General features: G+C 44.9%; 1 protein-coding gene across 1 annotated transcript in view; it reads right to left on the bottom strand.

Annotated features, from left to right (window-relative positions):
* LOC148138237 (uncharacterized) overlaps positions 1–21,026 on the bottom strand; it is a 45,027-nt gene extending 24,001 nt beyond the window's left edge. Inside the window, exons 1-2 of the mRNA XM_087981900.1 lie at positions 21,017–21,026; positions 19,536–19,957 (exon numbers count right to left, since the gene is read on the bottom strand). Of these exons, the coding sequence (XP_087838026.1) occupies positions 19,536–19,957; positions 21,017–21,026 (432 nt within the window). The remainder of the gene's footprint in view (positions 1–19,535; positions 19,958–21,016) is intronic.
* Positions 21,027–23,858: the final 2,832 nt, after the last annotated feature.

The raw sequence follows: 23,858 nt of genomic DNA, 5'->3' as shown, positions 1-23,858 counted from the left end.
AGTGAAGGGGAGGGCAGGGATTAAATCAAAATAGAGTTGGAGGGGGAAAAATGCACTGCACTTCCTGTGGCGCCTACTTCTCCCTGAACAGCTCAAGGGTGTTGGTGGACACTGCGTGCTCCCTCTCCAGGGACAAACTTTATTGCTGGAACAGCACAGCAGGTCAGGCAGCATCCAGGGAACAGGAGATTCGACGTTTCGGGCACAGGCCCTTCTTCAGGAATGAGCAGAGAGTGTTCAGCAGGAGAAGATAAAAGGAAGGGAGGAGGGACTTGGAGGAGGGGCGTTGGAAATGTGATAGGTGGAAAGAGGTCAAGGTGAGGGTGATAGGTCGGAGTAGGATGGAGGCGGAGAGGTCAAGAAGAAGACTGCAGGTCAGGAAGGCGGTGCCGGGCTGGAGGGATTCGGCTGAGACAAGGTGGGGGGAGGGGGCATGAAGAAACTGGTGAAGTCCAAGTTCATCCCCTGTGGTTGGAGGGTTCCCAGTCGGAAGATAAGACGCTCCTCCTCCGACCGTCGCGTTGTTGTGGTTTGGCGGTGGATGAGTCCATTGACCTGCATATCCTCGGTGGAGTGGGAGGGGGAGTTGAAATGCTGCGCTACAGGGTGGTTGGGTTGGTTCGTCCGGGTGGCCCAGAGGTGCTCTCTGAATCGCTCCGCAAGTAGGCGGCCTGTCTCCCCAATATAGAGGAGGCCACACCGACTGGGAACCCTCCAACCACAGGGGATGAACTTGGACTTCACCAGTTTCTTCATCCCCCCTCCCCCCACCTTGTCTCAGCCGAATCCCTCCAGCCCGGCACCGCCTTCCTGACCTGCAGTCTTCTTCTTGACCTCTCCGCCTCCATCCTACTCCGACCTATCACCCTCACCTTGACCTCTTTCCACCTATCACATTTCCAACGCCCCTCCTCCAAGTCCCTCCTCCCTTCCTTTTATCTTCTCCTGCTGAACACTCTCTGCTCATTCCTGAAGAAGGGCCTGTGCCCGAAACGTCGAATCTCCTGTTCCCTGGATGCTGCCTGACCTGCTGTGCTGTTCCAGCAATAAAGTTTCAACTTTGATCTCCAGCATCTGCAGACCTCACTTTTTCCCTCTCCAGGGACACCCAGGCTCTAAAGGTTATGTTTCTATTTGTCAACCATCAATGAACGCAAAATTTAATGGAGAGAGGCAAATCACTCCACTTTCAGACAATTCTGTGGTGAACGAGATTTGACTGGAAATTCACCAGTTTGTTTGTTCATAACGTCTGGTGGGACTTTTAAAATTTTCAGTGTTATAGATTATCGCTAGATTAATTAATGTTCCCGAGCAAGGCAATGTAAGTTTAGTGAGAATCTTAATTAAACGTCAACAAAATTCACACTTCATTTCAACATGAGCTGAACATATGAAGGTCAAAAATAAATTTGTATTGCCTTTGTAACAAACCAGGCAATGGAATCCTGGCCTCAGTGACACACTATCGCTACATAATTACTGCAAAGAAGGTGAGGGGAATACTGTATGGTCGAAACATTTTCTGAATGGGTCTGGGATTTGGGATCTGATACGTAAAGTAATGTACAGCTTTCGGTCTACCTCCTTTGAATTTTGCTGACAAAGAAACATTAGTGCATTAATCTGAAGTGCTATCTCATTTGGAACACACATGTGTACAATACAGCTGCATAGGGTCCTCTTCTTCTTTGTCGACAGATCTAGCAAGTGGACATCTTATATCTGTTTCAATACAAAGCGAGGATCTTTCTGTGGGTCATCGCAGGTTAATGATTTGTCTAATCGCATTTACAGCAAACAGAAAACGCTCTCAGCCCATGGTATCCATGCCAGTCAAAGACTACTACCTAATAATTCCAATCCAATGGTCCAGCACTTTCTAATAGACTTTGTTTCCCTTAGCATCGGAAGTGAACATCAAAACTCGTCTACAATTTTATGAGGGTTTCCACCTCCAACACTGTTGCAGGTAGTGAGTTCTATATTCCCACAGCCTACTGGGCGAATAGTGTTTTCCTCACTTAGCACGAAACACTCTCCATCATAACTTAATCTTATGCCTCTGATCATTGAACTAGGAAACGAACCATCCTTTCAACCATATTTTTGTTATGTTTTTATGCCTCTGAATCTTGTCTCCTCTCAATCTCAGGAAAATATCTGCAGTCTGTCTAATCTCACTTCATAACTGAGACACTCTTGTCCAATACTTTTTGTTTCACAATTGTGTGTTTCCTGTACAAGGGCATGAGAGATTATTGAAATTCATGGATCCATCTGTATACTTGACTACCAAATCCACATTTGCTCCCAGGAGGTGTGAGAGTCAAGAGTTTAAGCATTACTCCTTATGGCTTATGTCTGCCGTTTTAGTGTCTGATGTGGTCTAAGGCAGGCGACAATTAGTTTATGTATTGCACGAAGATGTCTTCAATTTTTACAAAGCTTGACAGTTTGTACACTGAAACGAGTTCTACCTTTTCGAGTCCCTCTGGCAGCCTGTTGCTGTTAGAACACAGAATGTTCAGAAATGAGTCATGATAAATTCTTCCCATCTCAAAATTTCTACTGCGATTTGGTTGAAGAATATCTCCCATTTCCTGTGGTAAGAACAATCCCAATGTTGGCGCTTTTGCTGTCGGTCCATTCCGAACTTAATTCATATGTTGTCTTGTCTGTGCACATTTCCGACATGTGCCAATGACCGAAGGGCTTTGACACTGCATCTACCGGTAAGGATGGCTGTTGCTCTGGCTGCCTAGATATCCGTGGCTTTCTTTTTTACATGATACTGTGCAACATGAACATCAATGTCTGAAGGGCGAAGTGGTGAAATTTAATAAAATTACGAGAGGCATGGATTGAGTAGATATTCGAACAGTTCTTTTTATCACACTTTTTTTTTCCGAACAGAAACGTAAAATACACATTGTCATAGGTTAAAGTTAAAATAAAGACAATTTATTAACGCAAAGAATGGTAGTTGCCTGGAATGCGCTGCCTGGGGAGATGGTAAAATTCAGATCCGATAGAAATTTCAGGAGACATTTAGAAATCGTTGGAAGTGCCAACAAATAGAGTATTATGGACCACGTGCAGGCGTGTGGGATCCGTTCAGAATGGCTTGATTATCAGCGCAGATATTGTGGACCAACAACCTATGCCTGTGCTGGACTGGTCTGGTTTCTATTCGGTTCCTCTTAAGCTTGTTCCACTCTCAAAACATGGAAATGTCAAGATTCTAATTTGTGCATCTTTAAATACTTGCCGCGCTCTCGCCATCAAAGTCTTGGGTTTGACCGACATAGCTATCCTCTGAGCGACAAAGTTCTCTCACATCCCAATTTCAAGTGAATTTGTGTGGTTCTGTAAGTATGCCTTCAGTCCCATCTTTGATCACATTCCGAAATATATGTGTTATCAAGATTTTTAGAGTCTTGTGTGATTCAATACATGCTTCCTCATAATTCTAATTATTAAAGTTATACATTATTTAGTTCTTCTCAATATTAATAATCTTCATATCAGAAATTTACATATTGATTGTCTTTTACACCGCTTCTGGTACGTGTGCATATTTTGAAACAAATCCCAATCAAACTACTCACTACTCCTGGTCATACATCATGTTGTGGTTACCAGATTTCATTTTCATAGAATAATTGAATTGCCACAGTGTGAAAACGACCATTCGGCCCAACAGGTCCACACCAACTGAATACCATACCACCGAGACTCACTCCCCGATCCTATCCTTAAAACTCTGCATTTCCAGTGGCTCATCCACCAACATACATATCCCCGTATACAATGGGCAACTCAGCATGGCCAATCGAACTAACCTGCACATAGACAGTCGTAGAGTCATGGAGATGTACAGCACAGAAACAGGCACTTCGGTCCAACCCATCCATGTTGACCAGAAATCCCAACCCAATCTAGTCTCACCTGCCAGCCACCGTCCCACATCCTCCAAACCCTTCCTATTCATATACCCATCCAAATACCTTTTAAATGTTGCAATTGTACCAGCCTCCACCACTTCCTCTGGCAGCTCATTCCATAAACGTACCACCCTCTGTGCGAAAACGTTGCCTGTCAGGTCTCTTTTATATCTTTCCCCTCTCACCCTAAACTTATGCCCTCCAGTTCTGGACTCACCCACCACAGGGAAAAGACTTTGTCTATTTATCCGATCCATGCCCCTCATAATTTCGTAAACCTCTAAAAGGTCACCCCCTCAGCCTCCGATCCTCCAGGGAAAAAAGCCCCAGCCTGTTCAGCCTCTCCCTGTAGCTCAAATCCTCCAACCCTGGTCACATCCTTGTAAATCTTTTCCGAACCCTTTCAAGTTTCACAGCATCGTTCCAATAGGAAGGAGACCAGAATTGCACGCAATATTCCAACAGTGGCCTAACCAATGTCCTGTACAGCCGCAACATGAACTTCCAACTCCTGTACTCTATACTCTGACCAATCAAAGAAAGCAACACAAAGTCCTTCTTTACTATCCTATCTATCTGCGTCTCCACTTTCAAAGAGCTACGAACCAGCACTCCAAGGTCTGTTTGTTCAGCAACACTCCCTAGGACCTCACCATTAAATGTATAAGTCCTGCTAAGATTTATTTTCTCAAAGTGCAGCACCTCATATTTATCTGAATTAAACTCCATCTGGCACTTTTCAGCCCAGAGGCCCATCTGGTCAAAATCCTTTTGTAATCTGAGGTAACCTGCTTCACTGTCCACTACACCTCCAATTTTGGTATCATCTGCAAACTTACTATCTGTACCTCTTAAGCTCGCATCCAAATCACTTATATAAAGGACAAAAATTAGAGGTCCCAGTATCGACCCTTGCGGCACTCCACTGGTAACAGGCCTCTAGTCTGAAACGCAACTCTCCACCACCACCCTTTGTCTTCTACCTTTGAGCCAGTTCTGTATCCAAATGGCTAGTTCTCCCTGTATTCCGTGAGATCTAACCTTGCTAACCAGTCTCCCATGGGGAACCTTGTCGAACGCCTTACTGAAGTCCATATAGATCACATCTACCGCTCTGCCCTCATCAATCTTCTTTGTTACTTCTTTAAAAAACTCAAAAGATCCCCTCAATGAAACACCGCCCGTTTGTGCCATTTCCCCTCTACAACCGACTGCCCCATTGTAACATACCACTGTGACATCACCCAACGCCCTGAAACAACTGACCCGATGAAATACGCTACCTTTCACTATCACCCACCGACCCAAAACTACTATCCTATAGAAACACGACTTCCTACGCCATCTCGTCAGCCCCAAAGCATCCCCCTGGTGAAACATCCCCCTACCCCATTGAGCCATCACCTACAGCTGTGCAGCACACTATTTGTTGTAGCAACACTTGCGCCATCTCACGCTGCCACATAACACCCAACTAATGAAATATCCATCCCATGCGCTATTTTCCACTACCCTGATACATTCCCCCAATAACACACACCCTTGCACCATCTCCAGCCTCCACAAAACACCCACCTCTTCCATCATCTCTTGCCACTACAAACAACCATCCCAATGACACACATCTGCTTCGGCCCCACCCCACTACACTTAAGCAACGCTCTAATTGCACCACCACCCGTCACTCTGAAGCACCCCTGTTGACATGCACCCTCCATTCGCAACCTCCAGCCATACAAAAATCTCCCCAAAGAACACAGTTCATGTGTCACCTCCCGCCACAGTGAAACACATTTGTTATCTTCACCCACGCTGAAGCACGCACCCGAAAAAATACTCACCATGTTCTTTGCTGCTGCCCGAAACACGCATATGAGGAAACGCAACCCCACACACCATCTCCCGCTGATCTGAAAGAACCCATCCAATGTAACAACCCCTTTGCACGCCCTCCTGCCAGCCTAAAACACTCCTCAATGAAACCCCATGTTGAGCAATTTCCTGCCACTCTGCTGATCTGAAACAAACCCATTGACGAATACCCACCCAATGAAACACTCCGCCTTGCACTATCTCCCTCCACTCTGAAACATCCCCAAAGATACATGGCCCTCTTGCACTTTCTCCACCGCCCCGCTGCATCAGAACATCCACTCCACGTCGCCATCACCCGGAGCCCAAAAACATCCACCCTTGATAAAACAGCACCCTTTGCGACATCTCACATGGTCACGAAACATGGTCCTGATGAGACACCCACCCCTTGTCTCATCTCCCGAAACACCCCTCATAGGAAACACACCCTGCTTGCGACATTTGCCCGCCCCGCCTCGCCGAAACACACTTCCTAACCAGACAGCCCCCGTTGTGCTATCTCACCGTGAAACTCCCAGCTTATGAAAAAGATCCCCGCGCTCTTTGCCACCAACCTGAAACACACATGTGATGAAACACAGGCCCCCGCACCTTCTCCTGCAGCCCTGAATCGCCACCTGATGAAACACCCATCTTGCGCCATCACCTGCGCCATCTGCTTTCCCAAAACATCCCGACCAACAACTCACCCACCCACAATAAGCTCTGTGCTTTCTCGCCCACCCTACCGTACTAAAGGACAAACACCTGACGAAACATCCCGCCCTTGCTTCACCTTCCACTATCCCAAACCCCACGTCCCCAGATGAAACAACAACCGCTTGTCCCATCTCCTGGCGCCTTCAAATACACACCCCAGTGAAACACAACTGCCATTTTGGCATCTCAGCTTCCGCAAATCACCCCCACCGACAAAACACTCTCGATGCCTAAAACCCAGCCCTGACAAAACGCATCCCCAGCAACATCTTCCCCTGCTTCAACAACCACCCAATGAACCATACCCGCATACATCGTGTCCTGCCGCTTTGAAACATGCTCCCGACAAAGTACTCCTTTGTGCCATTTCCAGCCGCCCCAAAGCAACACCTCTGATGAAAAGCCTCCACCTTGCACCATAATCAACACCCTGCCACCCCGAAACACCGCCCCCACAAACCACCATCTCCTTTAGCCCTCTCTACCTGTCTGCTGACCCGAAATACACACTTCTTTAAGTAGCTTTAACGTGAAAATTCCAGGAGTAATGCAGCTTCTCGTACCAATTAGTTTTGACCAAAACGAATTGAAACACAAATAAAAGAGAACATAATACCGAATACCTTAAACTGTCTGAAAACGCAAGAGGTCTTGCTAACTCAATGATGCTATTTCTAATCCTTGCAACAATCCTCATAAACAACCCTTGGCACAAAACATCCATCACAGGGTCTTACAGGACAGATATCAGAGAGAGAGGAGGATCAGCCTGGAACTACTTCTCTTGCCTCCAGCAGCTTCACTACTGCTTGACTGCCTTCATTGATTATTCAGACAAAAGCAGTGGAAAACTTAGCTGAGGACTCTGGCAACTCAACTTTCATTGTGCATTTTATTTAATTTAAAAACCGTTTACCTGAGCCAGTATCGGTTAGCTGTAATCGGATTGGCTCTTCACTTCGGATTTATCGGATTCTGTGTCTTTTCGAACTTTAAAACTAGGCAAGATTGACATAATCTTCTTAAAGATACAGCATCATCACAGCTGAAGAATGAAAACTTTTGTATTTATCCCAGAAGCTTTTCTGGGTCCCCAGATAACAAAAAAGAACTAAACCAGACTAGACAAAAACCCTGAACTGGGAGAACTGGGCACTCCGATTTCAATGTACTAGCAGCTAAAGCAAAACTAATCCGAAAAGACTTTTTTTCCAGATTGTTGCCTGAGGCAGCAAAAATTGGCCATAATCAAAGTAGCCCACACGAAGACAAATCAGAACGTCTGTCTTTTACAAGCCTCTTAAAAAAGATCATGGACAGCAAATCCTTTGTAAAGTAGCAGCATCCTCACAGACCATAGCCAGTAAAAAGTCCTAATATCTGGAAATCACGGTGAGATGAAAAGTGCTCGATCATGCAGAATGAAGTTGGAGTGGTGGAAACCAGTGGAGAAATGGTGATAACGTACTGCAGAAACTCTCAGTTCCAGGAATCCAAATATTCCTTAGTAATGATGTAGCTGCATCGAAGGTAGGAGTGCCTACTGTGGCTGACAAAACACAATGGAAAGTCAGGCAACTTATGTCTAACTGGAAGTATATCTTGGGATTTTTCGTGATTGTGTGAGTAGAAGATCACAAAATCACCAGTTGAAATTGGAAGAGAAATCCGTAAGTGCAGAAAACGAAGTTGAAGAAGAGTTATCAGCAACAATTTGTAATCGAATGGCTGAGACAAAAAAAAGTAACAAGAGGGCAAAGTGGATTTTTTTTTATTCAAGACAAATTAACTGAGTTTCAACAGACTGGTGAAAAACTGCTGCAATTATACCGGGAAACATACAAAGAAGAATGTTATGAGCGTATTCCGGTATGTTACTGCTTTAGTAATGATGTTTCGATGTGGAAATGGAGATTCTCACATAATCACGCAGATGAGAACTCGGCTGAAGTTCATCAAGTTGCATTGCCAGTGGTTTACAAGATGGAGGTGTTGCGGGTAGCACATAAATTACTAGTAGGTGGTTAATTAGGAGGTAGAAAAACTCAAGCGAAAATACAAAAAAAAACATTTTTCTTGGCCTCAACTGCAGAAGGATGTACAAGTAATTTCCCAAAATGCCACAGATGCCACGTAATTGAAAACCTCAGGCAGGAATACAAGCAGAACGTTTAACACTCGTGCTTGCATTTGAGGGATCTTCTACAGGAGAATTAATTGATTGCATATGACCATTACGGAAAACAAAAATTCAGTATCGCTATGTGTTCACGTTAACGGATATCTTCACCACATTTCCAGAGGCCATTCAGTTGCATAATATCACTACGAAAAGCACTGTAGCAGAACAAATCAAGTCTTGCATCAGAGATGGACTACACACAGAGATACAGTCAGTTTAAGGCTCACATTTTACAACAAAGTTATCCAGGGAAGTCATGTATGGCTTTGGAATAAATTAATTTAAGTTCATTACATACATTGAAGAATTACAGGTAGCGTTGGAAAGGTGACATCAAGATTAAAGAGCAGGTTAAGAACGCAAAAACCTAGAGTAACCAGATGATCAGGATAAAGGAGTTGTATTTTTACTATGCAGCAAATGAATTGGCCAAATTCAGTCTGTTTGTACTGGTTTTTGCACAGGAGGTGACATGATCGCTAAAATTAATTAAGGACGCAGTTGAATTATGCTGGTCATGTCATACCTGGCAGGCGTTTGTGAAAAAAGCAGTAATAAATTCACACCTATGATATAAATTCCTGCATTTGAAGTGAATTTTACAAGAGCCTAAAACTGACTGATATAACGTGAGAACTGCAGATGTTGGAGGTCAGAGTGGTAAGGTCTGGCACTGAAAATGCACATCAGGTCAGGCAGCATCCAAAGATCAGGAGAATCATTGTTTTAGGCACAAGCCCGTCATAAGCTTGGATGCTGCCAGACTTATTACGCTCTTCCAGCGTCACAGTTTTTCCACTGTTAACTGAATGCATTGAACAAAAGTTAGAATCAATCTGACAATAATGGGTATGTCGACAACATTTCCACTAAATAATAAAACAGCTAGAATTATTGTTGACGAATTACTCAAATTTTTCAAGACGTACAGAAGAGCCACTGAGATACAGTCAGATCGATAGTTAATTTTTGCATCAAAATCATTCAGAGTATTGATGTTTGGTTCGGAATAAAATAATTCCAATCTGCTGCAGTCCATCCAGAATCACATGGGTAGCGAGAAATGTAGCATCAGACATAAAGGCAACGTTCAAAGCTTATAGTCAGGACTGTCTAAATGCAAAGGATAAAGGAAGTCTGTCTGTACGTTTTTTACAATCAGTGCTGCAACAAATGAATTGACCACCTTTGAATCCATTTGAATTAATATTTTTCGGCATGAAATGAAAGGATCTTTCAATGTCATTATGGAGAAATTGGTAAATCAGAAACCAGAGACCACATAATACGAAAACGTGTCAGATTTTAGGAAGCGATTAAATATAGATGGATAAATTGTTTCGGCAGCATCTAAAATACCACAGCAAACAATAAATTCGGACGCAGGGAATGACTCGAAAACTCGCAATTTTGCTACTGAGATATGGTCTTCGTGTTACTGGCAGTGGGAGATAAATCTTTTAAAAACAAGGTTTAGAGGACCTTATCAAGTCGAAAGGAGATTGAGTGGAAAACCAGTTGACAAGAACGCTGAACAGAAAAAAAACTCTCATGAAATGCGTCATGTGAATATACTGATAAAGTATTTTGACTGGGAAGGAAACCCAAAGGAGACTGTGTTGTTCCTTGCAGCACATAATGAAGAACCAATTTCAAAGGATTCTGAATTGAACATTCTTCAAATTAGCTTGTACAACGAGAACGTTGTCTAGAATTCGGTGACATGATTAGGCTCCTTCTGGAGAAAAATCGAAATGAACAGAAAAAAAAGTTCTTGCAATCGTATGGGGAGATATATGGAAATAAACTGGGAAATACCAACCTAATTGTGCATGTTGGAGATATAGGAAATGGAGTTTCGATTAAGCAACATCCTTCAAGGCTTAACCCATTAAAGTTGGCACAAGTTCAAAAAGAGTTCGAATGCATGCTCCAAGATTACATAATTGAAGTGTGTTGCAATGACTGGAGCACACCCAGAGTAATGGTCCCAACATCATGTGGTGTCCAACGGTTACGTGTGGATTATCACAAAGTTAATGCAGTCACAACGATTGATACAAACACTATTCTACATTTGGAAGACTGTGTTGAACTGGTCCACGAGTTGGCACTCGCCCTCCACGATGTAAAGGAGACCATATCTGCGTGCATTGCAATGACTCTGGGCAGGGAACATACTGAACCCATATTGTGTGCATGACTGACCTCGGGGAATAGAGTAGACTGACCTCACTGTGTGTGCATATTGCTGACGCCATGCACCTTCTTGTCTGTTGTCACCAGATATGGAGGTTGACCCCGGGGAGAAAGGGAATTCATCCCATTATGCATTTATCACTGATCCTAGTAGAGAGTAGACAGACCCCACTGTGTGTGCATTCCTGAGCCCGAGGATACAGCATATTGTCCTACTGTGTGCCTATCACTCTCTGCAGGAAGACACCAGGAAGGTGGAACTGTGTGTGTCTGTTACTGACATTGAGGAGAGAGTAGACTGACTCAAAACTCGTATCACTGATCCCGATGATTGATCATATTGAAACGTTTGGATGTGTGTGACTCACTGATAATGAGGAGCTTGTCGACTGACTCCACGATGTGTTTATCTTTGGTGCAAGGAGAGAGCATAATGAAGCCACGGTGTGCGTATCACCGAACCTGTGGAGATTTTCGAATGACCCCACTGTGTATTTTTAGATTTTAAAATAGATTCCCGACACATTGGAAGCAGGCCCTTCGACCCAACAAGTCCACACTGACCCTCTGGAGAGCAGCGCACCCAGACCCATTCCCGACTGAATATTTACCCCTGACTAATTTAGCATGGCCAATTCACCTGAACTGCACATCTTTGGACTGTGGGAGAAAAGCGGAGTACCGGGAGGAAACCCACAGAGACACAGGGAGAATGTGTAAACTCCTCAGAGACAGTCGCCCGAGTTGGGAATTAATTATCACTGATCCTGTGGAGAAAGCAAACTGTCCCAACCTGTGTGCATCACTCACCCTGGAGAGAGAGTAGAACGATTCCACTGCATCTGCATCATTAACCCAGGGGAGCCAGCAGACTGGCCCCATTGTGCGTCTATCACTGACAGCAGGAATAAAGCAGATTCACTCCACTGTGTGTGAGCATTGCTGACCCCGGGATAATTGCTCACTGAAGCCACGGTATGTGTATCACTAACCTCAGGGAGAGAGTGAGTGTACTTCATTGTATGTTTTACGCAGTCTGGGAAGACAGCAGATGGATTGCAGGGCGTCGGTAACACTGAAAGCTGCGAGAACAGACTGACATAACTGTGTGTATTATTGTCCAGGGAGGCAGCACACTGACGCAATTTGTGGTGTATCACTGACCTCGTGGATTATGCAGGACATAGAAAAGTCAGGGCAGCGATCCCTGTGGTCGTTCCCCTGTAAACACAAGTATGCCGTTTTGGATACTATTGAGGGGGATGACTAACCGGGGGCATGCATTTGGGTGCAGGTCTCTGGCACAGAGTCTGTCCCTGTTTCACAAAAGGAAAGGGGAAGTAGGATAGTGTTGGTCATTGAGGACTCAATAGTGAGAAGATCAGAGGAAAGGTTTGTTGGGAACAAAAGAGACTCACGGTTAGTGTGTTGCCTCCCGGGTGCCAAGGTCCGTGATGTCTTGGATCGTGTCTTTGGAGTCCTGAAAGGAGAGGGTGACCCGACCCAAGTCGTGGTTCACATCGGTGCCAACAATATAGGGAGAAATAGGGATAGGGATGTAAGGCAGGATTTCAGGAAGTGAGACTGGAAACTGAGAGCGAGAACAAACAGAGTTGTTATCTCTGGTTTGTTACCCGTGCCACGTGATAGCAAGGCGAGGAACAAGGATAGACATCAGCTGAATACGTGCCTGCAGGGATGGTTCAGGATGGAGGGTTTCCAGAGTATCGATAATTGGTGCCCTATTGCGGAAGGTGAGACCTCTGCAAACACGGCGCTCTTCACTTGAGCAGGGCAGTACTAATATCCTGGGTGGAAAAGTTGCTACTGGTATTCAGGTGGGTTTAAAGTAACGCAACAGGGTTTGCGATCCGGTTGTGTAGTTTCAGTGCACAGGACAATGTGAGTCGGAAGGACATGAACAGCATTTCACCTTCATGTGAGTATGGTAGCAGACAGCAAGCCGGTTTGAAGTGTGTCGAAATCAACGTCATAAGTATCCTGAATAATGTAGGTGAACTTGCAGCATCGATAGGTACCCGGGACTTCAATGTTGGGCCATTTTTGAGACATGGATAGAGCAGAGTCTGGAATGGATGTGCAGATTCCGCGGTTTAGGTCTTTCATTAAAATGGGGGAAGGTGGTAAAAGGGGGAGGGATTAGATTAGATTACATTGCAGTGTGGAAACAGGCCCTTCGGCCCAACAAGTCCACACCGACCCTCCGATGTGTTTTTTTTATTCAAGGACCGTATAACGGTGGCTGAAAGAACTCTTGTCGAGGGCCTGTCTATCGGGGTGGTATGGGCTGAGGTTAGAAGCATGAGAGGAGAGGCCACACAGCTCGGAGTGTTTTAAACGCCTCTGCAAAGTTCTGAGGACGTGGAGGAGTGTATTGGCAAAATGATTCTGGGTAAGAGTGAAAGGAGCAGAGTGGTCATTATGGGGGTCTTTTGGTTCCCCAAGATAGACTGGAAATGTACGTCTTGTACGTCGGATGGATAAGGTTTTCTCCAAAGTGTGCAGGATGGTTTCCTGACACAGTATGTTGAAGGGCCGACATATCATACAGAAACAAGTGCCACACTGGATATGGTACTTGGTTATGAACCAGACCAGATATTGATTTAGTGATTGGTGTGCACTTTGGAGAGAGTAACCATAATTCGGTTCCATTTAATTGATCGATGGAAAGGGGCAGGTACATGCCAATGGTGAAGAGTTATTGAAGGTGGAAGGGCAATTATAATACGATTGGCCAAGACTGAGGAAGCAATAGAATGGGGAAGCAAAATGTAGGAGACGTGGACAATCGAAATGTGGAGCTGGTTGAAGGAAAACATATTGCGTGTACTTGATAGGTATGTCCCTGTCAGGCAGGGAGGAAGTGATATTGTAAGGGAACCGTGGTTTCCCAAAGAAATTCTATCTCTTGTTAAATGGAAGAGGGAGGCTTATGTGACGTTGAGACGAGATGATTCAGGTGAGGCGATGGAGATTTACAGATTAGCTAGGACATATTTAAAGAGAGAGTTAAGAAGGGCATGGAGGAGACATGCGTAATCTTCAGTAGGTAGAATAAAAGAGAACCCCAAAGCTTTCTACAGGTATATAGGGAAAAAAAAGATGACAAGGGTAGGAATGGAGCCAGTCAAAGGCAGAAGTGGAACGCTGTTTGTGGACCCTGGGGAGATCAGAGAGCTGCTAAACGAATATATCTCATCTGTTTTCACTCAGGAAAAGGAGGATATTGTCGAGGAAAAGACATAGATACGGGCTATTAGGCTTGAAAGAATTGAGGTTGGTAAGGAGGAGGTGTTATCAATTCTAGAAGGAATGGAAGTTGCTAAGTTCCCTGGGCCAGATAGGATTTATCAGATGAATCTCTGGAATGCTAGGAAGTAGATGGTGGAGCCTTTGGCTTGTTCTTTGAGTCGTCATTGTATGCAGGTTTAGTACCAGAGGACTGGAAGATTGCAAATGTTGAAGCCTTGTTCAAGAAGTGCAGCCGAGATGACTCAGAGAATTATAGACCAGTAAGCTGTGGTAGGAAAAGTTTTGGACAGAATTTTAAGAGATTGGATTTATAATCATGTAGCAAAAAATAATTTTATTTGAGGTAGTCAACCCGGTTTAGTCAAGGGCAGGTCGCGTATCACAAACCACATGGAGGTTTTTGAAAAGGTGACCAAGCATGTAGATGAGGGTAGGGCAGTTAACGTGGTGTACATGGACTTCAGTAAAGCCGTTGATAAGGTTAATCATGGTAGGCTTTTGGAGAAAATGAGGAGACATGTGATTGCGGATGATTTTAAAAAGGAGGTTCTCGAGAGTAGTAATATCTGGATTACTCCCAGTACAGGAAGGACAGAAAGGGAGGTTAGAGAGGAAGGAGAGTGTCGTTTTTGATAAGGGGTAGGATTACAGCTGTGCTGAGGGCGAATATTTCTGGAAGTACCTCCAGGGAATTTATTTGTGTGGAACTGAGAAATAAAAAAGTGATGCTCACCTTATTGGGATTGTATTATAGACCTCCCAATAATTAGAGTGAATTTGAGAAACAAACTTGTCAGGAGATCTCAGCTATCTGTAAGAATAATAGGGTGGTTATGGAAGGGGATTTTAACTTTCTAGGCTGGACTGCAGGACATGCCTGATGAAGGGACGTTGAGTAGGTTCTGAAGATCAACCGAACCTACTCACCCGTCAATTTAAGAACGTCTATGTGCTTATCCACCAATTGTTAAAATGTCTCTGACTCAACCTCCATCTTTTACAGTGCATACCACGCAAATACCACCCTCTGCAAAAAGAACCTACCTCTGACATGTTCCCTGTACCTTCCTCCAAACACCATATACATATGACCCCTCATGACAGCTACTTCTGTTTTGGGGAAAGTCTCTGGCTACCTAGTCTATCTGTGCCTCTTATTATTTTGGACATGCCCATCAAGTCACCTCTCTTCCTTCTCTCCAACGTAAACTGCCCGAGCTCACTCAACCTCCCTTCATCAGGCATGTCCTGCAATCCAGTCAGCATCCTGGTAAATCTCCTGTGCACCATCTCTAAAGCATCCTCTAATGGATCTTCGAGTGGATCCCGCAGTTAATGAAAGCCAAAGCTCCATACCCCTTCTTAACTACCCTCTGAATTTGGGTGGCAAGTTTCAGGGATCTGTGTTCGCCGAGTCCAAGATTCCACTATTCCTCCGCACTGCAAAGAATGCTATCTTTAGCCCTGTATTCATCATTCAAATTCGACGTTCCACAAAGAATCCCTCGCATTTATTCGGGTTGGACTCTGTGTGCCACTGCTCAACCGAGCTCAGCATCCTGCCAATATGCTGTTGTAGCCTGAAAATTCCTCGAGACTATCTGCAGTTCCACTAACATTTGTGTCATAATTTAGTTATTACCCCACCTTTCCACTTCTTCATCCACGTCATTTATGAAACCTACAAAGAGCAGAGCCCCAAGGACAGATGCCTGCAAGACACCACTCGTCACCGAACACCAGGCTGAATACTTTCCATCCACTACCACTCAGTCTTCTTCCAGCCAGCCAGTATGATATCCAAAGCAGAATAATACAACTGTGTGCACATCACTGACCATGAGGAGAGATCTTATTGATACCACTGTGTGTGCATCACTGACACTGGTGAGAAAGCAGAAACACACAACTGTGTGTGCATCACAGTGCCTAGCCCGAGCGCAGACTTAACCGCAATGTATATGTATCTCAGAGATCATAAGGAAAACTCTCTATGTGGGTATCAAGGAGCCAGGGACAGAGCAGACTGACTCGTCTTCGTGCCTGTTTTTCTGGACCTTGGCAGACAGCAAACAGATTCCACTGTGCATGTGTGTCACTGGCCGCGGAGAGAGAATAGGCTGACCCAAAATGTGTGTGTCGGTAATCCCGTGAAGAGATCAAACTTACCTCACTGTCAGTATGTCACTGAACCTGGGGTGGGAGCAGACTGCTTACTCTGTGCGTATCACTAAGACAGGGAGAGAGGGGTCTGACGCTACAGTGTGTGCATGAACGGTCCAGGGGCGAGAGCAGACGCACTCCTCCATTTGTGCATCACTGATCACGAGGAGATATCATGTTGACCCTGTTATACGTTTATGACTAACCCTGGGGAGAAAACAGGCTGGCCGCTTTGTGTGTGTGTGTCACTGACTCTGGCGACAGAACAGACTGACCCGACAGCATGGATATCACTGAATCTGTGGGCCGAGCATGCTGACACTTCTGTCTGTTTCTAATTGTGATCCCGGAAGAGACCAGACTGACCACTCCAATTTTTAACATTTATGGCATGGACAGAAAAGAATGACCCATTTGTGTGTGCATCACTGACCAGATTGACACCAATGTACATGCAACACTGTCTCCTGGGAGTCATGAGACTGACACCATTCTGTCCGTAACACTGGTCATGGGGATAGAGAATGTCGAGAGTGTGGTGCTGGTCAAGTACAAAATGTCTGGCGGCATCTTCGGAGCAGGAGAATCCACGTTTTGTGCAAAAGCACTTCATCAGGACTGACTTGTTCACTTCCAAATTGTGTTGGCTTGGATGTAGTCTGGAGTCCATGTGGGATCAGTCCGTTCCGTCTGTAGGCATCGAAGAAGGAGTTATGGCTGTGATAGCGAGTCAGCTTTAGGACGTTGCTGAAGAGTTTCAGGGCAGAGGAAATGACTTGAGGGATACAGTGAGAGAGGGATTCACTGAGGTCCTTCTCGAGAGAGGAGGAGAATGTCTTCAAGGTAGCCAGCCTTAGAAGAGGCTTCGCAGAGGACAGAGCAATTTGACTCCACTGTGTCTTTGCCACAGACCACAGGCAGTAGGCAGTTGACGTCATTGTGCGTCCAGCACTGACCCGGGAGGGAAAAGGTACTCTCCATTGACCCAAAGCGTCTGCAGACTGATCCCACTGAGTCTATATCAGTAACCACCGGGGGAGATCAGACTGACCCGTCAATATGCGTTTCGTTGAGCCCACGGAGTAATCAGAAGTAACCCATTGTGTCTGTATCATTGATCCCTGGATAACAGCAGACTGACCACGACTTCAGTTACATCAATGGTACCAGAGGAGACAGCAGATTGATCCCAATCTATGTGCATTAATGACCCCGGATGGAACAGGCTTACACCAATGTCTGCGTATCACTGATCCCAGAGAGACCGTCCCCGACTCCATTTTCCAAATTTCACTGACCCGGGGGAGAAACAGCAGATCAACACCATTGTATGCGTCCCATTGACCACAGAACATGCCGACTGGCATCACTTTGCGTGCATCAATGTCCCCGGATGATAGCAGAATGATTTCAGTAAGTCTGTGTCGCTGACCACGGGGAGAGGGCAGAGTGACCCATTTGTGCTTGTCTCACTGATCCTGGGCAGAGAACAGACTTAGAGCACTGAGTTTGTATTACTGATCCATGGGAGAGAGCAGCCTGACCTATTGTGTGTGTGTGTCATTAGCTTTGTGGAAAAAGCAGACTGAACCTACTGTGCATTGGTCACTGAGCCCGCGGAGAGAGCAGGTTGATTCCACTGTATGTGCATCATTGACACTGTGGAGAATGCAGACTGGCCTCACTCTGTGGGTATTGCTGACCACCGGGAGAGAAAAAGCTGATTCTGCTGCCTGTACATCACTGACCGTGGGGAGATAGCAGACCGACCATACTTTGTATTTACAACTGGCCCGAGGGATAGAGCCGACTGAACGTATTTTGTCTGCATCTCTGATCACGGCGAGAGATCAGACAGATCCCACTGTGCGTGTATCTCCGACCAACGGAGAGAACAACTGACCCCACTGAGTGTGTATTACTGATCATAGGTAGAGAGCCGAATGACCCCATTGTGTGATTAACTGACTTCGACGAGTCGCAGACCAACCTTACTGTAAATGTATCACAGATCTTGCGGCGGGTACAGAATGACACCACTGAGTGTGTAACACGGACCCTGCTGAGAGAGCAGACTAATGCTTTGTGTGTCCAGCACTGCTCACGGGAAGACTGCTGACTGGACATCAACCGCCACTGTCCCTACCATATTGTTTCCAAATCACTGAGTCCAGAACGACGGCAGATTTACTCCACTGTGTGAGTTTCATGACGCTGGGGAGAGAGTAGTTTGATCCCATTGTATATGCATCACTCAGTCCACCATGTGTATTTCACTGACCTCGGGGAGAGTGCAGACCGAATCCACTGTGTGTGCATCACTGACACCACTGACCCCAAGGTGTTTGCAGACTCACCCAACTGATCTGTATGATGTAAACTACTGAGACAACAGATGAATGATTCTGTATGTGTGTTACTGAACTCAGTGAAGAAAGAGAAAGACCCCACTGAGTGTGTGTCACTGATCCCAGAACACATATGTCTGACTCCTCTCCCCACTGGTGTATCAATAAGCCCGGGCAGAGAGCAGACTGAGTCCAATGTATGTCTATCACTGACACCGATGAGAGAATAAACTGATCCCACTGTGTGGGTTTATCACCTGCTAGTGCACGTTCATTGGCTTGCTTTGGCCTATCGTTCTGCCACCATGAAAAAGTGAATTGCAGAGATTTTGATTTGGAACTGATTTCTCTATTTAAAGCTGGTTTTCATTAATTAAACAATTTTATCAATGGAGTAATTGGATATTTGAACACATCCTTCACTTGGTTCCGGAACTTAGTCAGTGTCCCAACATAAATACAAATATTTGTGCAATGACTTGTGAGCTGGCAGATATATCCAATTTCCCGGACACAATAATGTAGAAACATAATCTTATGTCCCAATAGCCAAGCCCGGTTCCATATTGAATAGAACATAATGACTGCCCATGATAGTACAAAGTTGGCTGAAATGAGAAACAGTAAAATTATGGATTTTCTTCGACTCTCCATTTTTGAGTCTGTGACGTTGTTCTCCTTACTGAATGTCTTTAGACGTCTGCGGGCTCTGTTGGCCATTAGGATATGCCTGACACATAAAGCATTGAACTGCACAGTCAGAAGAATTGCCAAACATGGTGTGAGAAGGTGATGACTGATTTCGACTCTTCCCCAGAACTTAGATAATTTTAAACCCGATCTTACCTCACAAAACCAAGGAAGGTTCTTTAGCCGATACTGATCTGATAACATAAAATACCACAAGATATTCTTTAAACAGCTCAGTATTGCTACTATTCCCAATACGACAGATGCAACTTTCTCGTTGCAATATTTATGTTTCAGTTTTTGGCAACAGATAGCCACATATCGATCAAAGGTGAAAGCAACAGTGAACCACACAGAACAGTCCGTCGCTGCGTGGACAAAGATGGCATGGATGTTGCACACTGGGATGGACTTCACAAACCGAAATTCGTCCACATAAACAATTGGAATATGTCTCAGTATCAGGTCAAGAATGTTGACCAGTAGATCTGCCACTGCCATGTACACCAGATATCGGATAACACATTTGGATAGACCGCACTGATAACAAGAGAGGATCGCAATCGCCAGCGTGTTAACTGTGAGAAAGAGCAATAAAACCGGGAAATTATACATTAGTTGCAGCACACGCATGCCATTTGACAACGTATAGAGGGGCATAATCTCAAAATTAAGAAGCATTCATTTAAGATGAACTTGTATCCCAGAATGGGGGACTGAAGTATGAGGGCCTCGAGTTCAAGGTGAGAGGGAAACATTTTAGGGGAGATATGCATGGAAAGTTAATTTGGTAGAGCGTGGTGATGCCTGGAATGCATTGCTAGTGGACGTGGTCGAGGTGGTAATGAAAGAATCATTTAGGATGCTTCCAGATTGATCCAGGAATGGGCAGGGAGCAGAGGGATACAGACCATTTGAGAAAAGGTGACAGAACTAGATAGAGGATTTGGATTGGCGCAGGCCTGGAGGGGTGAAGAACCTATTCTTAGGCTCTAATTTTCTTTGTTCTTTTTTCTTTGGACAACGATGAATTTCTTTACCTTAGAAATCATTTGAGAGAGATGTAGTGGCCAGAGCACTTGTGCATATTTAAATCATACTGGCCTTAAAATGTTAATCTCATTCAGTCTCCAAGCATGCTTCCTGAAAGAAATGACTTACTGGACTCAAAATAAGATGAGACAGATAAACATGCGAAGGCGTGTAATGGAACAGAGGGATATTGGATATTAAGTGCACGATTTCCTGAAATTGGAATCATAGGTAGAGAGGACAATGAAGAAGGATATTGTCACAAAGGCCTTCATCAATCACGGCATTGAATATAGAAGTTGGGTAGTGCTGGCGCAATTGTGCGGTTGCTCTTAGAATATTGAGTTCAATTTCGTCACTTAGCGAATGGAAGGATGCCATTAAAATGGAACCAGTGCAGACGAAATTTACAAGGAAGCTTCCAGACGCAAGGGTCTGAGTTATCGGGTGGGGTTGGACAATGTAGAACATTTTTGTTAAGAGACTGCGAGAGGTGGGAGCTCAGGGACACAGTTATGTCCTTGATTCTTTCACGTGCAGGATGTCTGTTTATCTGCAGCATTTGTCAGACTGCATGACTGCTCGGGAGCTGCGGATGAACTCACCCTGGTGCATCCGCAATACTGAGGGGGTCGTGAATAACACGTTTCATAAATTGGTCACACCACAGATTAGGATTGCTGAGGGAGAAAGCAAGTGAGTGACCAAAAGGCAGAGAAAGATTAGGAAGGCAATGCAAGTGTCTCCTGACTTCATCTCCCTCCAAAATAGGGATACGGCCTTGCACATAGTTGTGGACGATGGCTCATCTGGGAAGGGCCACAGAAGCTAGGTTCGTGTAACATTGGACGGTTCTGCTGTTCAGAAGGGCGGGAAAAAGGAGTGGAAGGGCTATTGTCATAGGGAATTCAATTGTAAGGCAAGCAGATACGCGGTTCTGCTTTCGAAAACGAGGCTCCTGAACGTTATGTTGCCAGCGAGGTGCACAGGCCAGATCTGTCTCAGATCGGCTGCAGGACATTTTCAAGATGGTGGATGATCAGCCAGTTGTCGTGGTGCATATCAGCACCACAGACAAAGGTTAAAATAAAACAAAACAGGATGAATTTCCACAAGCAGATTTTAGGGCCTTAAAAGCCAACTAAATGGTAGAAACTCAGCGGCAGTCATCTCAGGATGCTTCCAGTGTCCCGCACACGTCAGAGAAGGAATGAAAGAATAGACATGATGAATGGGTGGCTGGACAGATGGTGCAGGTGGTAGGGTTTCAGATGTTTGGGAGAAGGGGTCTGATTCAGGGGAAGGTGGAGCTATTAAGCATCGGACGTTTGGACCTGGGTCATGCTGACATCAATGTCCTTGGGGGTGCTTTTTTAAAATACTGTTGGGGAGCGTTTAAGCTGATGTGGTAAGGGTATGGGAACCAGCTGTGGTCATTAGTGGACAGTAAGGAGGTAGGAACTAAAGCCTCTAAGCAACTCGATCATGAAGTCAGCGTGACTAAGGGGAATAGTAGGCAGGGAGCACATGATAAACGCAAAGGGACTGGTTGGCTGAGGTGCATTTATTTTAATGCAATAAGTGTAGTAGGTAAGGCAGATTAATTTATGGCTTGGATGATGTTTTAACTATTAGTGCAATTTGGTTGAGTCAAGGCCATGATTGGTAACTAAATATCTCAGGTTATTGGTGCTTCAGGTGGGATCTAGTGGGAGGTAAAATGGGTGGAGAAGATGCATTACTGGTCAAAGAGGATATCAGAGCTGTGCTGAAGGAGGATGACTAGAGCATTGAGGTAAAACGGGCGGAGCTCAGTGTGAGCAAGGGTGTGGTAACAATGTTGGGGCTGTACTACAGGCCTCCCAACTGTGAGCATGAGACAGAGGTCCAAAGATGTAAACAGGTTGTGGAAAGATGTAGGAGCAGCAAGGCGCGGATGATCAGAGATTTTGATATTCCCAACATTGATTGAGGTTCACTTCGTGGAATCTGGTTCCAGATGGAACAGAATTTGTAGGAGCATCCAGGAAACGTTTTGTCGAGTAACATGTAAATAGTCCAACTCGGCAATGGTCTGTTCCTGGACATGAAGTTGGGGAATGAGCCGGGCCAGTTGGTTGAAGTTTCAGTCGGGGATTTAGATTGGAAATAGTGATTACAGTTACGTAAGTTTTATAAACTGTTTGACAAAGACGAGACTGATCTGAAAGGAAGAGAGTTAAATTGGGGTAAGGCCAACTGTGCCAAACTTCATCAGCAGCTGGGCGATGTAGATTTGGAGTAGCTGTTTGGAGGTAAATCCACATATGACATGTGGGAGGCTTTTCAAGAGACGTTGATGAAAGTTTTGGAGGGATATGTTCCCATGAAATTGAGGGGTAGAAATGACAACATTTGGGAACCATGGTGACAGATGAAGTTGTGAGATAAACTAACAGAAAAATCGACGCGTACATAAGGTCTCGGCGACTGAAGACAGACTGAAGCTTTCGGTGATCGGCAACGTGGTTTTGTGCAGAGAAGGTCATATCTTATCAACTTAACTGAATTCCTTGAGGAAGTGATAAAGTTGATTGTTGAGGGAAGGGGTGTACATGTCATATAAATGGACTTCAGTAAGGTGCATGATAAAGTTTCCCACGGTAGGCTGATGGAGAAGGTGAAATCGCATTGGGTCCACGGTGAACGAGATAGATGGGCAACAGTGGACAGAGAGTAGTAGCAGAAAGACGTTTGTCAAAATGGAGAACTGTGAGCAATGATGCTCCACAGGGATCCCTGCTGAGACCACTGCTGTTTATGATATACATAAATGATTTCGAGGAAGGCTTATGTGGTCAGATTAGGAAGCTTGCATATGACACTAAGATTGGTGGAGTCGCAGGTAAAAAAGGGGACTATCTGAGATTGCAGCAGAAGAGAGAATGACTGGAGAGCAGAGAAGTGGGAAAATGCGAGTGATGAGATTTAATTCAAGAGTAAACTATAAAGTAAATGGAAAGGTACTGTGCAAAATTGATGTACAGAGAAATCTGAAGGTGGCAACGCAGGTCAATGGAGTGATCAAAATGGCATGCAGCATAATTTCCTTCATCATTCGGGTATTGACTAGAAAGTTGGCAGGCCAAGTTGCAGGTTTACAAGACTTTGGTTTGGACACATTTGGAATACTGCATACATTTCTGATCGCAACAGTACCAACAGGACGTGGATGATTTAGAGACGGTGCAGAAGAAGTTCAAAAGGATGTTGCCTGGTATGGATGCTGCTAGCTTTGAAAAGAGGTTGAGCAGATTTGGATTATTATCGTCAGAAAGATTCATATTGGGGGGAACCTGACTAAGATCTAGAAATTTACGAGAAGTATGGACAGGGTGTATAGCAAGAAGTTTTTTATTCACATCTTAGGGGACGCAATTACTAGGAATCACGAATTCAACGTGACGG

This window comes from Chiloscyllium plagiosum, unplaced genomic scaffold (genome assembly GCF_037043375.1).
Source record: "Chiloscyllium plagiosum isolate Xiang-an unplaced genomic scaffold, Cpla_swu_hap1 HiC_scaffold_41, whole genome shotgun sequence".
NCBI lineage: Eukaryota > Metazoa > Chordata > Chondrichthyes > Orectolobiformes > Hemiscylliidae > Chiloscyllium > Chiloscyllium plagiosum.
Note: the sequence above shows the minus strand (reverse complement) of the source record. Positions and strands in the feature narration are given on the sequence as shown.